The following is a 16159-nucleotide window of genomic DNA, read 5'->3' as shown; positions in this document are numbered from 1 at the left end:
ATTTTCCCATGCAATACTCACTATCTCGTGTTTCAAAGAAACCCACTTTAAAGCTGTAAGTTGGCACAAACAAGAGACATGGATGTACCAGAGACTTTGATATACATGCGCTGTATACTAACAATGCAAAACATTGTTTTAATTTAAATTATGCTGCCAATCACGACTCTACCTACAGTGGGGTACGCACAGGTATCCCAACGTACAAGGCACTACTTGTTCAGAAGGGCCCGCATGTAAACAGGCCTGCGGAACTTAATTTGGCTTTCCAGACTTTCGGCGCTGTCTGGCCCCGCAGCATGTGTGCCTGTGCTTTCGAAGGAGGCCTATCCCCCCTGACCCGCACCCGCCGCCCCACCCGGTGGGGTCCTCCTCCTGCCGCCACAGCCACGCAGGGCAGGGCAGGGCGCAGCAACACCGCCGCCGCCAGCAGCGCGGGCCGCAGTTCCCCGCCTGAAACGGGAAGGAGCCCCAGGCAGCCGCGGCCGCCCCCCTCCCCGCTTCCTCCCCTTCCCCGCGGCCGCCAGCCGCCTCCTGGCCGAGCACCCCCACCCCCCTCGCCCACACTCACTGGCCAGCCGGGGCCCGTCCATCCCCGCTCCGCCGCTCGCTCCGCCGTGGCCGCCGCCCGCCACCAGCTCGGGAGGAGGCTTCTTAGGCACCGGCGCCGCCGCCCCCGACGCCCCGTGCCCCGCGTAGCCGCCCCCGCCGACGCCGTGCCCGGGCGGAGCGGCGACGGGCGGAGCGGCAGGGCCCGGCGGGAGGCCGAGCGGAAGCCCACCGAGGGCGCCGGGGGGCGGCGGGCCCGGGCAGGCGGCGGAGGCGGCGGCGCTCCCACAGCCGCCGCCGCCGCCGCCGGGCTCCTCGTGGAGGAACTGGCACTCCTCGCCGTAGAAGCACGTCTTGTCCTTGGCGTAGTAGCGGCAGAACTTGAGCTTCAGCCCGCCGGGGGCCGCCGCCGCCGCCGCCGCTCCCCCGGGCCCCGCCGCCCCCACCGGGCCCCCCACTGCCCCCACCACCGCCGCCGCCGCCGGCCCGCCCGGGGAGGAGCAGGGCAGGCCGCCGCCGCCGCTGTTCATGGCGGCCGCTACAGCAGCTGCGGCAGCAGCAGCAGGAGGAGCGAGGCCGCCTCGGGAGGCACCGCCGCTGCCGGCCGCGGCACCATGGGGCAGGCGCGGCGGGGAGCAGCCACCACGGCGACGGCCGCGCTGTCACAGCCGGAGGGCCGGGGGAGGGGATGGGGGGAAGCGGGCGCTTCTGTCGAGAGGGGCCGAGCGAGCCCGCCAAGGAAGCCCGAGTGGGAGGCGGGGCGCCTCGGCCGGGCGGCTCAGTGGTCCTGGCGGCGGCGGCGGCGGGGTTGTTTATTCCATTTTCCTCTTCCTGAGCTGCGTCCGTAGCGCGCCTGCGCGAGAGCGAGGCCCGCTGGGTAATCCGGGCCTGGAGCGGCAGGCTGCGCTCTGGCAGGCAGCGGAGAAGGCGGCTGGGGAGGGGGCGCCTCTGGTTCCCTCCAGGGCCGGGACCCGGATTGCTGGGGCTCGCTTCGCCTTGCGCAAGGGAGCCTTTGCCGAAGCACCTCCTGTCTGCCGCTCGCAATTCCGCAGGAGTCCAGGGGCGCCTGCCTGGCTGACCTGGCTTGTTCCAGCACGAACATCCGGCGGCCAGAGGCCGCTGCAGCGCCCCTCGGAACAGGGCCCTCGCCGGGGCGGCCTCATGCCCCAACCATGCCCGCGCGCAGGCTGTGCCGGCGCCGCAGAACCCCGAGCGGGATTGGCGCTGGCCCAAGTCACCCGCGCTTCCTCCCCCGCAGAAGTCTGAGCTGGTATGGAGCCTCTAACAGCCATGAGCAAGCAGGAGTCCACAAGGAGGGACATTCCTTCCAAAATCATCAGGAGTCTATAAAAACCCCAGCCTCATAACCTATTCTCAGCTATTCTGTGCCCCCTGAAGCATATTGGGTCCTAATCAGCGTTTTTGTTCATTTTGGTGCCTAGGAAACCGCAAGTCTGTAGACACATCTTGTTGGGAATTGCATGGTTTTACTCTTTTGTGATTGGCTTTAGCCACCAAGTCGTCGTAAACAACTACCTGTGGAAAATAGCACCATTTCTTTCATACATTCTAACCAGGAATAATGTCCAAGCTATACACTTGTAATAACTCAACACTTAACTATATTTCAAAAAGTATGAACTATGCCAGGGTAGACTTTTAAACTGACCCCCACAGGTCAAAACTTTTACACCTTCAGATCATGAACAGGAGAGCAAACTTTAATTCCACTATATATTCATTGTGTACAGCAATAGACTGAAAGGCAAGAAAGGAGGCAGAGTTCAAAATTACACAGATCCAGAAATGTAATTGAACATAGTTAAGCTATTGCCAGTAGAAGTGGTTGTGTTTTAATAGGCACCCATCTACCAAAAACTACTCATGAATGCAGATGATACTAAACTGGGATGGTTAGCAAACACAACAGAAGACAGAATCAGAATGCAGGATGACCTTGATAGGCTCGAGAAGTGATCTAAACTGAATAAAATGAAATTCAATAGGGACAAATGTAAAGTTCTGCATTTAGGTAGGAAAAACCATTTACACCAATATAGGATGGGAGAGACTTGTCTTGGCAGTAGTATGTGTGAAAAGGATCTAGGAGTCTTAGCAGACCATACATTGAACATGAGTCAGCAGTGTGACTTGGTGGCTAAAAAAGGCAAATGAGATTTTGGGCTCTATCAAACGGAGTATCGTGTCCAGATCACGGGAGGTGATGGTACCACTTTGCTCTGGTTCAGCCTCACTTGGAGTACTGTGTTCAGTTTTGGAAACCACAGTTGAAGCAGGATAGAGACAAACTGGAGTATGTCTAGAGGAGCAAAAAAGATGGTGAGGGGTTTGGAGACCAAGATGTATAAGGAAACGTTGGGGGAGCTTGATTTGTTTAGCCTGTAGAGATGACTGAGAGGGGATCTGATAACCATCTTCAAGTATTTAAAAGGGTGCCATATAGAGCAGGGGTAGTCAACCTGTGGTCCTCCAGAGGTTCATAGACTACAATTCCCATGAGCCCCTGTCAGCAAATGCTGGCAGGGGCTCATGGGAATTGTAATTCATGGACCTATGGAGGATCACAGGTTGACTACCCCTGATATAGAGGATGGAGCAGAGCTGTTTTCTCTTGCCCTGGAGGAATGGACCAGATCCAATGGGATGAAATTAATTCAAAAGAAATTCCATCTAAACATCCGGAAGAAGTTCCTGACAAAGCAGTTCCTCAGTGGAACAGGCTTCTTCGGGAGGTGGTGGGTTCTCCATCCTTGGAAATTTTTAAACAATGGCTAGATAGCCATCTGACAGAGAGGCTGATTCTGTGAAGGTTCAAGAGGGTGGCAGGTTACAGTGGATGAGCGATAGGGTTGTGAGTGTCCTGCATGATGCAAGGGGTTGGACTAGATGACCCATGAGATGCCTTCCAATTCTATGATTCTATGTATGTATGGTGTCTCCAGTGAGAGGGAATGGAGGGGAGAGGAGGCGTTACAGTGAATACTGTAAAAGAGGCAAAGTCTGTTGGACAGAGAACAGAAGCAGGCTTGAAATGGGAGAATGGGAGAAAAAGGTACTACTACCATGAAAACTTTAGGAGAAATGGAGAAAGAGGAGCAGTATGTATACCCACCCAAGGAAACCACTTCCCAGATAATTTAATCCTAACTACATCTCCTTTCCTGCCTGGTCAGTTTCAGAGCCCTGTGCTTTCCCCAGGACATCTCCTCCCTCCCCTTTTCTCCTAAAACGGACTTGTCTCTTTTCCTCCTTTAGTTTTATTCCTCAGCAGTTGGCAGTTTTGCTAGGGAAAGGTTTTGCAATGCATTTATTTAATGTAAATCGTAACAAAATTGTTCACTGTTATTGCTTTTAAATAAAACTTCTGGTTAAACAGTGTCTTCCTCTTCCTTGTGTGCTTGAAACATGCTTAACATAAGGCTAGAGAAATGTAACTGCATCACACTCTATCCTTTGAGCTATGGGTATCCTGGCTGGAGTTCATTCAATGCTTGGAAGAGTGCTTGGAAGAGTTGTAATTGGCTGTAGGCTTGGTTAGTATCCTAACATGTGTTATGGCTCAGAGATGTAGCAGGGGACTGGGTTAAGCAAAACTGCATTTTCACTATCCAAAACTTCCCTGGGAATTTTTTGAGTTCTAGAAGTTATTGCTGGTCTAGTGCTATACTGGTTTTTGAGGTAAGAATTTGAAGAGGCTTAGGATGCTGAATAAGCACTGGCTTGGTGCCCGCATACCTTGACTCAGCTGGATGTTCAGATGCATCTATAGATCTAGGTGTTGTGCCAGTGTAGAGCTCAGTTGGCATCTTAAGCTGTTGAGGGACAGGATTTAGGACTGCTCCCCTGGCCCCCAAATCCTAGTCTATCAGTCTAACCTGTGTACTACACTGAGTCCATAGCTTTTATTTCTGCTTCCCAACTGTTCAATTCTAACTTTGAGCATTTGGTGCTTTCCAAAATTGGACACCTTATCCCTAGTTTTCTAATTGCCAATGTCTTAGGACCAAACTAGACATTGCAAGTCGCAACACCAAAAGATGAACATAACCCAACCTTAACAGGTAGGAACTCAGAAGTTAAGTTGTACAATAAAATAATGTAAAATTTGTTAATTATTTATTATAGTGCACAATTAAAAATAAAAACTCCATGAAAACTATACGAAACTAACAGCACATAAGACCACTCATGTTTGAAGGATTTACATATTAGACTCTTTTTTAATCACGCTCATTCTGATATTTTTCAATATCTATTTATCTTCCAGGATCCCATTCAACCACTCAGCTACACTTTATAAAGAGTTTAATATAGATATTTTATAGAGTGTATTATCACAGTTCTGACAACTGAGGAAGACCCAGTAGGGTCAAAACGCGTTTGGTCTTATGTGCTGTTAGTTCTGTATAGTTTTTGTGAAGTTTTTATTCTGTTTTTAATTGCGCACTATAATAAAATAATTAACAAGTTTTAAATTATTTTATTGTACAGCTCAACTTCTGAGTTCCTATCTGCATGAACAACGATGCCATTTCAGAGATCAATTCTGGCCAAATATTTTGAGGCCAAATATTTTGAGGATCCTGACTGGATGTGCTGAAACAGTGCCCTAGGGAACATGGGCTCTCAAATGTCTAGTTTGGCCTTTGTTTTGCTTCTCTTACACTTTCTCTCAGCATATACTGTGTTCATGTTTTGTCTGAAATTTTGTGCCTATCCATTTTCCCTATAGACTGCTGCTGTTTTGTATCCTTTTGTGGCTACATTTTCTTCTCAGAAGTGGTCTGTGGTTCAGTCTGTAAGCCTCCTTTTCTCTCACACAGCCTGCCACTTTTCAAAGCAATTTTTCCAAACCAACTGTCACTTTCAACTGTCAACAATTGTCTCCTAACTGCCCAGTGTTCATTTACAGACAAACATATACAGCCTTTCATTGCTGTTCAGGGGGTGTTTTTAATTGTTTTTCTTTTCTTTCCTTTCTTTTTCTTTTCCTTTTGCTTACTTGTATGCAGAATCTCCTAGTTTGTCTGTTGGGGATCCTTTGACAGGGTCGCCATACTGGTCTGCAGTAGAACAGTTAGATGTGAGACCAGTAGCACCTTAGATGCTAACACGAATTTCAATATGTACGCTTTGGAGAGCCACAGCTCTCTTCAGCATAGTCTCAAAAGCTCATACTCTGAAATTCTTGTTGGTCTCTAAGATGCTGTTGGATTCACATCTGTTTCCCTGCCTCCTGACTGACAGGACCACCACCACATTTTACTTTTATGAGTATGCTGCCTGAGTTTCAATTAATATAAATAACGTCCCTGCACTCTGAAAAGATATGGCACTCTTTACTCCCTCTTCCAATTTCTTTTTGAGTAACCACCCGTCATTTCTGAGAATCCTCTTTTAAAAGGAAATACAGTAATCTTGGACTTTGTGAGCAGCTTCCCATCCACATGAATACTGAGTTTTCTAGTACTATGGCCACCCTTCTCTATTATTATTATTGTTATTGTTGTTGCTGTTGTTGTTGTTATTATTATTACTATTTAATTTTTAGACCGCCCTTCTCCAAATAGGTCTCAGGGCGGCTTACAACATAAACAGTTAAAACACAATAAAATCCCCATAAAACCCCCAATTTACATCAACAAGTCACATATAACATATCAACGGCGGTGGTCACAATTCTGATCGTATTTACACGACTTCCCCCCAAGTTCAGCCTGGTGGGGAGAATAATATTCAGAAGAGGGTGGCACCAGTGCAATATATCTAACAATGATCTCGATGTTAGAAATCTCAATATTGGAGGGGATCCTCTGATGGATTAGTGAGAGAGCTGCCCTGGCCTCAACCATATGCCTGGCGGAAGAGCTCCATCTTGCAGGCCTTGCGGAAAGCTGGTAGATCCCGCAGGGCCCTTAGCTCTTCTGGGAGCTCATTCCACCAGGTTGGGGCCAGGACTGAAAAGGCCCTGGCCCGGGTCAAGACCAGGCGAACATCCTGTGGGCCTGGGACAACCAGTAAATTCATACCCGCAGAGCGGAGTGCTGCGGGGGGGCATAAGCAACCAAGCGGTCCCGCAGGTAGATGGTTCAACACGACTTACATCTCAGACCAGTCCTGAGCACCAGTCAGGCTCAAGTGCAAGATCACCATATTCCTCTCTAATAAGTTACGAAGGCTAGCTGTTTGGCGTGCTTCGGCCACTTTGGCAATCACAGATTCCGTGATGGCTGAAGCAGCTGAAGCGCGCCGAAGCGCCCAATCCTAACCCACAGTCGTAGGTTGTATTTAGAAATGTTAGCAATGCATACAAAGAAGAGGAGGAGAAGGAGGTGGTGGTGGTGGTGGTTTTTATGCCCTGCTTTTTCTCTACCCGAAGGAGTCTCAAAGCAGCTTACAGTCACCTTCCCTTTCCTCTCCCCACAACAGGCACCCTGTGAGGTGGGTGAGGCTGAGAGAGCCCGGATATTACTGTTCAGTCAGAAGAGCTTTAACAGGGCTGTGGCGAGCCCAAGGCCACCCAGCTGGCTGCATGTGGGGGAACGGGGAATAAAACCCAGAAGCCACTGCTCTTAACCACTGCACCACGCTGGCTTCACTTTTACTGGGCATACTGTTTCTGTTAAGAATCCACTTTGCTTTGAATGTAAAAGCTTTTTACCATCACTCTCTTCAAATGAGAAACAGCTTGTGATCCTCAAATGCTTTACCTCCAGAAGAGGGCTCTAGAAGTACTAAGAGTTCAGTTGGCTTTATGCATTCATTTTTCATATCAAAATCCATGGTCTTAAACTTTAGGAAGATCTGCAGGTGAGCCATCAACTGGACTAAATCCAAAATCGATTACAAAGCAGTCCTACCCTATTTATGACATGGTGACTGAAACAGCAGCTGACGAACAGCATACCTAACTCCAATAATATATAGTACATAGTTTGGGTCAAAATGGATCCGCCGTACAACACATTAAAGTGAACTTAATAAATGGAAGCCATTATGTTCTCTTGAGGGAAATTAATGTGAGTACACATGGCATATTAATGCACATACTTAGGAGAGGATTCCAATTAAACATTTTGCTCATGGCCTTCTGGGAACAAGGGGAAAAGGGCACTCTCTGTGTGAAAGAGGCCAACAGTGATAAAATCTTTTCTGATGCCAGTGGAAGCAGGAACATTCAGACTACTAGACCCCCAAACGTACCACAGAGGGTAAAGAGTTTATTCTGGCTACTCCCTGGGACCTGTTAAAAAAAAGTCATGAACACAAAAGCACCCATTTATCACTGTTAGTAGAATTCCTCTGAATCCAGTTTGAGATGAGGAAACAGAACTCCTGAATTTATCTAGCTGCAATGTTTATTGCTGATTCAGAGGGAGGATTTCCTAGGAGAACAGGCGAGAATATACTGAGGGCCAGCTCTAGTTATTTGTGGGCTCCTGGGCTCCTTCTTACTGTGATCACCCTTAATGCCAATGTCTCAACCTTGTGCTGATCTTCAGGGACATGAAAAAGCACAAGAAAATCTTGCTGGTTTTGAAGGCTTCCATTCAGCCTGCCATATTCTAGCCTTGCTGGGGGTGGACTTTAACCAATATCCAACCCATTGTAAGCAACTGATTAGATGGATAGTTCTGGAGGGCAGAGCAACTCTTTTCGGCTGCAAAGAAAGAAAGAAAATCCTCAAATAAGAGTTGACATGCAAAGGTGTCAGAGCAAAGAACTTTACTGCTGAAATTAACATATTGGTTTTCCTTGTGCAGCCTGGGTTCCCATTATTAATAACTCTGTGTGGTTAATTTATTATAGCCCTGGTTGCACACAGTCCTTTCAAACAGAAGGAAGAGCCCCCATTTCTCCCCTCACAGATATTTCCTTCAGGGTTGGTTGTAGATATTCTTGTGTTTTGGGTTTTTTTTTAGCATTTCAAGCAGTGGTTTCATGGTACAAAGGCTGGGTTTGTGGTCTATGACGCATATTCTTAAAAGAACCACCTGCAACATTCATGCTCAGAGTCCTGGAAACAGAAGGCTCCACTCCACCGACTATGAGTGGCTGGCTAAGCACCTGGGCCCACACAAGTCAACTCTGCTTGCTTGGTAAGTCACTGTGGGCTTCAGCAGTGGCAGAAAGAGTGCCACGGCCTCCACCCTGTTCTGTCCTCAGGCTAACTTGAACTGTGTCCTTTTCATCTCTTTCTCATTTTACCCTCTCCTGCCCTTGTTCTTACCCTTGCCAGCTTTTCCTGTCCCCTTTTTCTTCTTGGGTTTTTTATTTCTCCCCTGTTTGTTTTCCTCCATTCATTCTGCTCTCTCTCATTTTCTCTTAGCTTGTGAAGAACAGATTTACAGGTTATTTAGAAGGAGGAGGACAGGCCATTGCTGGGGTGGAAAGGGAAGAGGGTGAAGTTGGCATATGAAAACAGCTATACAGAAACTTTCATCAGGCAGCTTTGAAAACCTCAGGCTAGATTGGGATTTGGGTTTGCTAGGGATTCAAACAATACATTTTCACAAAATAGAAATCAGTAGATGTAACATATAAAACATGCATTGTGTCTCTTAGTGGTGCTGTTTATTTTTATTTAGGTAATGATATATTGGCTCTTGGTTCACTGAAAACATGTATTACAGATTTCAGTTTCTTAGAAAATGTTATTTAAATGGGGCTTCTTAAATATTGATCCTCTTTAAGTACAACTGTTAGGGATTGTTGAATCATATTTAAGTATCCAAGTGTCTTTCTTTGATGCTTGATAGAAATCCTAGGTCCAGTAGAACTGTAGTATCAAATTAAATCTCCCCTGTTCTTCTCGCAAAGGACAAGGCTAACTATCTCAGATCCCTTAACCTTCACTTCTTTCTTTGTCTTGCCAATGGAAAATGCACTTGGCCACAATAACTGGCACCAGAATATCAAACAGTTGTGGCAATATATTGATGGAGAGCGCTAGCATAGCATTCCCCAATGCCAGCAGAGTGTCATGAAATGATTTGTTGAAGGCACAGCATTTGGAACACCCTCTTGTAGGCACATAATTTCTGGTCTATTTCAGCATGTCTCTGGGCTGGGCTTCCATGCTTCATAAATGACTGGACAGATTTGTGCATGATCTCTGCTAGATGTGTCAAACTTTGATTTATTCAACCTTCTTCAGTGCAACCCCAAGCAGGTTTACTCAGCAATAAGCTCCAGAGTACAAACTGTGTGCATGGAATAGCAATTTATTTCTTCAAATGAATTTACGTATGCCTTAGATTTGTATTCTGCCCTTTCTCAAGTGATTCATAAGGTCTCATCTGAACATAATATCTGGCTTTAATGGATCTTAAATCTGTAGCAATCATTTCATACCGAAAGATCAAAGCAAAAGGCTATTGGAAAACCTGTGGACAGAATGGCTTTCGTTGACAGTTTTGTTTCTTGCACTATTCAATGAGCAGATCAAAATACTATGCTGTGATTGTCCCTTATTTTTCTGGTAAATAGCACTGATTGATATCATTTATTGTTGCAATTATACTGTTTCGGTGGTGGTTGATTATCAGTAATTTTGTCATTGGTGTTCCTTTCATACCGCTTTCCTTTGTTGGCCTCCCAGGGATAGTGGCTGGAAAGGCAGCATGCACATCGTAATGCACATCAAAAACATGCAAAAATAAGCCACAGGCCAGACTGAAGACCTTGTTGCCAGGCTCAGGAAAAGGCTTTAAGTGGCAGTGGAGAGGGAATGGCTTAGATCCCACTCAATCTTTTTGCGCCTGACAGTATTTCTAAAAGCACAGCAAGGTTTGTCTCTCTCCACAAAGCTGCTCCTGGGTGAAAGGGACCCCTTGGAACAGCATTGGAGGGGGGACTCAAAGGAAAAGAACACCACCACCCACTTTGTCCAAGGAATCTACTCTGGTCCTTTAACTCCCAAATAATTGTAGAATGAGTGTGGAGTAGTGGTGAAAGTGGTAAGGTTAGGATCTGGGAAATCCAGGTTCAAATCCCACTGATGCCATGGCAGCTCAATAGATGACCTTAGGGCCAGTAACTCCCTCTCCACCTAGCCTACCTCACAGGGTTGTTATAAGGCTAAAATGCAGGAGATGATGATGATGATTATGATTTCAATTTATTACCCACCACTCCCAAGTGGCTCGTGGCAGCTTACAACAGTCTGATAAAACTCCCATTAGAACCCCCGACATAAAAGCACATAGATCCATAATCACAAACCAAAAGAGAGATATGACGGGGGGGGGGGGAACAATTCAAAATACTATCCATTCCCCCCACTAGAAATCTCATAGAGTGAGGTGGGAAGAGGGGGGGAGATGGAACCCGTAGCCGCCATACACATTGCTCTATCCTGGAAGGAGGGCCATGCAGAATGATGGATATTCATTCTTTCATTGGGATATGAAAGGTGAGAAATAAAAAAAAATTAAGTACACAGCAACATGTAATGTCCTTTATTGCTTGGATCATATTGACACAAATATTACCTTACGTAATCAGCATGTTTTATCTGCTATTCTATTCTTACAGGAAGGAAAATTAAAGCAGTGATTAGTTTGCACAAAAAGAGTGGGACCCAACCCTGACTGGAAGCCCCACCGTTTGACCCAGAAACTATTCTCTGACTGCATATGCACAGGAGGGGGCAGTAATTATTTTGTCATGTATTCTGCACCTCCTTGGGGAGGGGCACCTTGTTGCCAAGCAGTTGAGCTCTGAAAAACACAGCAGAATCCTAAACAAAGTTACACTGTTCTACTTCCTCTGTTTAGGATTGCCCTGTATTACACAGTTCTAGGATTAAACCTTGACTCTAAAACCAAGTTTTAAAAGAACAGAAATAAACACTTCTCTTTCAAAACAAGAACTTGCTTTTCCCTGAATTATTTCACCTTGGGAATATTTTTAAACTATAGCCCTTTCCAGTGTGCTAGGAGAGGAACTTTTGGTTGCCTTGAGGTTGGGGACGGCCTCTTTGCCATTACTCTGTGTGTGTGTGTGTGTATGTAATTTTCCTGGTTGTAGACATTTCTGTTGTATGGAACCATCCTCTGGTTACCATTCGACGGAATCTCTGTTACTAGTTTATTGAACCCCTAGCCACTTATGGTAGAGGAACAAAACAGAAAAAGAGAAAGAAAAGAGGGAATTGCCTTGCCCGCTTCTTAAGATTCCACCTTTAGCACATCTTGAGAGAGTGCAGTTTGTGAGCCTTACCTTAACTCCTGAAGGAGCAGCTTTCAAGAAGCGCTGGAACACTGGATAGTGGCTAAAACAGTAAATTTTACTTGCTAATATTTACATATACATATATAATGCTCACTGATCTGACCTCTTGTCAGATCAGGGCCACAGAAACGTAGCACGCTACAAGATACAGTCTTTACATAATGGACACTCTTTACATAATGGACACTCATAATGGCACAAAGAAGCAATGGGACTCTCTGAACAGAAAAGGCTCAGCTTCTCTTCTATTGAAGAGAGAAAGTGGGTGGTCCCACCTGGAAGTGGGTGGTCCCCCCTCTGAGTTTTTCAGAGGCTAGATCAGTTCAAACTGGTTTCTTGGTAGAGTCTGCAATCTTGGGCTGAAGTTAGGTGTCCTCTCCTGAGCACATGACCAGGACCTTACAGTGTAGAAACACCAACCCTGCTCTCAACTACATCGACTGCTCTCCCCCGGGCTTCTTCTTGAACATCGTTGACCTCCTTCTCCTCCACCCCCCCTTTTTTAGGAATGGGGGTAGGAAGGAGATCTTATTATTGTGCCGCCATGTTGTGACATTTTAAAGTCTTTTAATGGGAGTTTGAATGGGGTTTTTAAGACACTGTAACCCACCACGAGCCATTTGGGAGTGGCGGGAAATAAATCAAAATAATAACAACAACAACAACAACAACAACAACAACCCTTCAGAGTAGGCCTGGACCAAATAACTCACTCATTGCATTTCAGGAATTTCCTTGATAGGGAAAACTGAACGTTGTCATGCAGCTATTAAAGGAACAGAAACTTTGTTGGGGAGGGATACCCCTTGGCAGTCCCAGAGGAAACCTATTTCTGAGCTGGTCTCTGTGGAGTTCACTGAACACAGTTTCCATTCTGGCAGAAATGGGGCATGAACTCTGCTACCAAAGACATAGGTCTGAATTGTATAGGTGGCGTTGGGTATTTGACTGGCCCACCAATGTCAAATATTGGGCAAGTATTGTTAAATAATCATCAGGTATTTATAAAATGTCAACGTTATTAGTAAAGAAGAGGCAGATCAAATTCAGTGGAGTATTTAATTCTGAGGTGAAGTAGAGAGCATGTCTGCCTAGTGTCTATTTCAGGGGTAGTCAAAGTGCGGCCCTCCAGATGTCCATGGACTACAATTCCCATGAGCCCCTGCCAGCGAATGCTGGCAGGGGCTCATGGGAATTGTAGTCCATGGACATCTGGAGGGCCGCACTTTGACTACCTCTGGTCTATTTGAAGTTCATTCCAACCATAGTTCAACAGTTTCTGTATAAGTCGTGATTGTCCTTTTTGAGTTAAGTTTACCATTTTACATAATCCTAGATGCCTCACTTTAACACCACCCAGCGTTTTTAAAAGTTTACAAGATCCTAATAATGCTAAAACTTCATTAGTACCACAGCAACATATTTTCATCGATTAATTTAGTTATTTAAATTACCAAAATTAATGAACTGTTACTTGTGAACTGAAGCAGGTAATTTCTTTTAAAGCAATGAATTAGAATTTTCAGTACCGTCAGGTGACAGCTTTTATCAAAAGAAAAGGGTCACTGAATTATTTTTCTCTTTGGCTGTTGTCTGAAGCATCAGACTCACTCTACAGCAGTGGTTCTCAACCTGGGGGTTGGGACCCCTTTGGGGGTCGAACGACTTTTTCACAGGGCTCGTGGCAGAGCAAGAGGCTTGACTAGGGGGGGCGCCATCCACACAACAGCCTTGCAGGGTAGCTTGAGATAGAGTGTTCATCTGTCTGGAGCAGCAGAAAAGAGTGGGATCGGCATGGTGGGACAAGAGGCAGAGCTGAACGGAGAAACCATGGGCGGGGGAGAATCCAATTTATATGCAATCTTGAACAACGGATCTTTATGCCATTAGTCAGTTTCGGCTTAATTTCTGTGAAAGCACACTTGCATAATTTTATGGATGGGGGTCACCACAGCATGAGGAACTGTATTAAAGGGTTGCGGCATTATTGGTATACTTTTATATTGATTTTGATAGTGTTCTATGTGAATGTTCAAAAATGTTTTATGTAAACCACCCAGAGCCATAGGGAAGGGCGGTATAAAAATATAAATAAATACATAAATACATAAATTAGGAAGGCTGAGAACCACTGGGCTACAGTTTCAGGAGCTCACATGGTGGGGGGGAGGGTGGCCAGAAAGTCAGACTAGGGTCCAGGAAGCTCTAACAGCCAGTCTGCCCATGAAGCTCCCTGGTAACTTTGAGCCACTGATGCAGATTCAGCCTCGTCTGCTTCACGGTCTTGCTGGGAGGATAAAGGGAAGGAGGAGATGATGTGAGTCTTTTGGGGTCTCCACCGAAGAGCAAAGCGGCATGTAAATGATGATGATGATGTCAGCCATTCGGTCGAGTCCAACTCTTGGCGATCCTATGGCACAGCTGCCGCCACAATTTCCAATCTTGCACCGCTTCTTTTAGTTGTATAATGTTCCTGCCGGTGTCCGCAGTGTGCTTTGTCAGCCGGGTTTCCTTTTTCCGCTGGCCAGTCCTAGCATAATTGTTTCCTCCATTGCGTTGGATGGCATGATATGGTCGAGCACACCTGAGCCTGCCGGCCACAAGCCTGGGTGAATGGGGAGAGTTAAGGGAAGACCTGACAATCTACCTTGTAAAAATTCTGCCAAGAAAATCCTATGATTCAGCTCTCAAATGACCCAGCCTATAAATATCGAATAACAAATGAAATTAAAGCAGAAATAAAGTAATGGTAATATTTCAGAAGACAGTTTTTTAAGGCACTTGTTGCTATCAGGAAGCACCATCATGACACGAAAAATCCAAGCTGACATCTATACCGCGGCATTCTTGGCTTCATGCAATATTTGATGTGGTCAAATAATAGGCAATAGGTTGTTAATATTTGACTGAACTCTATGCAAACCCTTAAGGCTTTTCAGAATAACTGCTGACAGCTGTGCTTGATACTATTCATGTCAAATTAGCCAGGCAACCTAATCCTAATATGTTTTCTTGGCAGTAAATCCAGTTGTGCTCAGTAGACTTTCCACCCAGGTGTGCAGCCATGCAACAAGCATGTCTACTCCAAAGCAAGTCTTAGTCCAATCATATTGACTCCTAAGTAAGTCCACTTTGCCTTGCCTCCTTGGCGTCAGTTGGAGACAGACTTGCTCCAGAAATTCCCTCCCTGGAATTAGTCCAAGTATTCCAATTTGCTTCCAGGTGCTTCAGCTTCAAAAAGCAACCAGAGTCCTGCCAGTTTGAAGCATGGTCCAGCAGTGCACAGCCCTGATTGGCTGGCGTTTTGTGATACGACCAAGTATCTTCCTTCTCCCTGGTCATCCACAGAGCAAATTTGCACTTACAAAGTTTCCTCCTTTAAAAAGTTTTCAGGGTTGAATGAACGAATGTAGTGCATCATCATCATTGATGCTGCCCCTCTGAAAGGATTACAAGGTGAACTTCCCACCAGGACCGTGTTAAGAGGAGCAAGCCAAGCAGTCTGTACTATCAGTGCAGAATAACATGTGCTCCATGGCATCACAGGAAAGCAGCAGCTGCTTTTGAATTGTCTTTTCATGTGTTGCAAAGGATGGGCATGCTGTAGACATGAACGTATGCACACTGTGCCATGACAAAGGACTCTCCTTTGAAAAACAGGCATGTACAGTGGTGGAAAGCGCTGACAGGTTAGGGGTGGTTTGTCACTGCCTGCCTCCATCTCACAAGGTCTCCCATCCAAATACTCACAGGGGAGAGCCAGTTTGGTGTAGTGGTTAGGAGTGTGGACTTCTAATTCGATTCTGCGCTCCCCCACATGCAACCAGCTGGGTGACCTTGGGCTCGCCACGGCACTGATAAAACTGTTCTGACGGAGTAGCGATATCAGGGCTCTCTCAGCCTCACCCACCCCACAGGGTGTCTGTTGTGGGGAGAGGAATGGGAAGGCGACTGTAAGCCGCTTTGAGCCTCCTTCGGGTAGGGAAAAGCGGCATATAAGAACCAACTCTTCTTCTTCTTCTTCTGATGAGGTCAGGCTACCTAGGTCAGGCTACAGACATGCCAGGTGATGTTATTTTGCAGAGCAGACCATAATTAAAAAAAAATACATTTGAGGTATCCTTGCTAATGCTAAGGAGGCATCAGAGAATGGTAGCATCATTTTCCTCCTTGTAATTAAATATTTGCTTTGTGAACTTGCCAATCCAAATTCAGCCAAATGTTTGTCACCTTAGAAGCCCACAAAACATACCAGAACATGTTCAGACACTGAGGAGCTGCCAGAAATACTAAATCAGAAAACATCTTTCTCGAGGAGACGAGGCAAGTTTGATCCTGACCATCCCTTTTACAC

At 46.1% G+C, this 16159-nt stretch overlaps 2 protein-coding genes across 5 annotated transcripts in view; one reads left to right on the top strand and one right to left on the bottom strand.

Moving 5' to 3' along the window:
- PAN3 (poly(A) specific ribonuclease subunit PAN3) overlaps nt 1-1413 on the bottom strand; it is a 73270-nt gene extending 71857 nt beyond the window's left edge. For 2 of the 4 annotated variants that reach the window (XM_077341796.1, XM_077341798.1), the window contains exon 1: nt 572-1413. In XM_077341796.1, the coding sequence (XP_077197911.1) occupies nt 572-1079 (508 nt within the window). In that variant the 5' untranslated portion in view covers nt 1080-1413. The remainder of the gene's footprint in view (nt 1-571) is intronic. The other 2 variants (XM_077341797.1, XM_077341799.1) reach the window with 1 other exon arrangement.
- Nucleotides 1414-5522: 4109 nt separating this feature from the next.
- FLT3 (fms related receptor tyrosine kinase 3) overlaps nt 5523-16159 on the top strand; it is a 76064-nt gene continuing 65427 nt past the window's right edge. The window contains exons 1-2 of the mRNA XM_077341785.1: nt 5523-5844; nt 8493-8669. Of these exons, the coding sequence (XP_077197900.1) occupies nt 8576-8669 (94 nt within the window). The 5' untranslated portion in view covers nt 5523-5844; nt 8493-8575. The remainder of the gene's footprint in view (nt 5845-8492; nt 8670-16159) is intronic.

Source organism: Paroedura picta, chromosome 6, assembly GCF_049243985.1.
Source record: "Paroedura picta isolate Pp20150507F chromosome 6, Ppicta_v3.0, whole genome shotgun sequence".
Taxonomy (NCBI): domain Eukaryota; kingdom Metazoa; phylum Chordata; class Lepidosauria; order Squamata; family Gekkonidae; genus Paroedura; species Paroedura picta.
The sequence above is the reverse complement of the archived record's forward strand: the minus strand, read 5'-3'. Positions and strand labels throughout refer to the sequence as shown.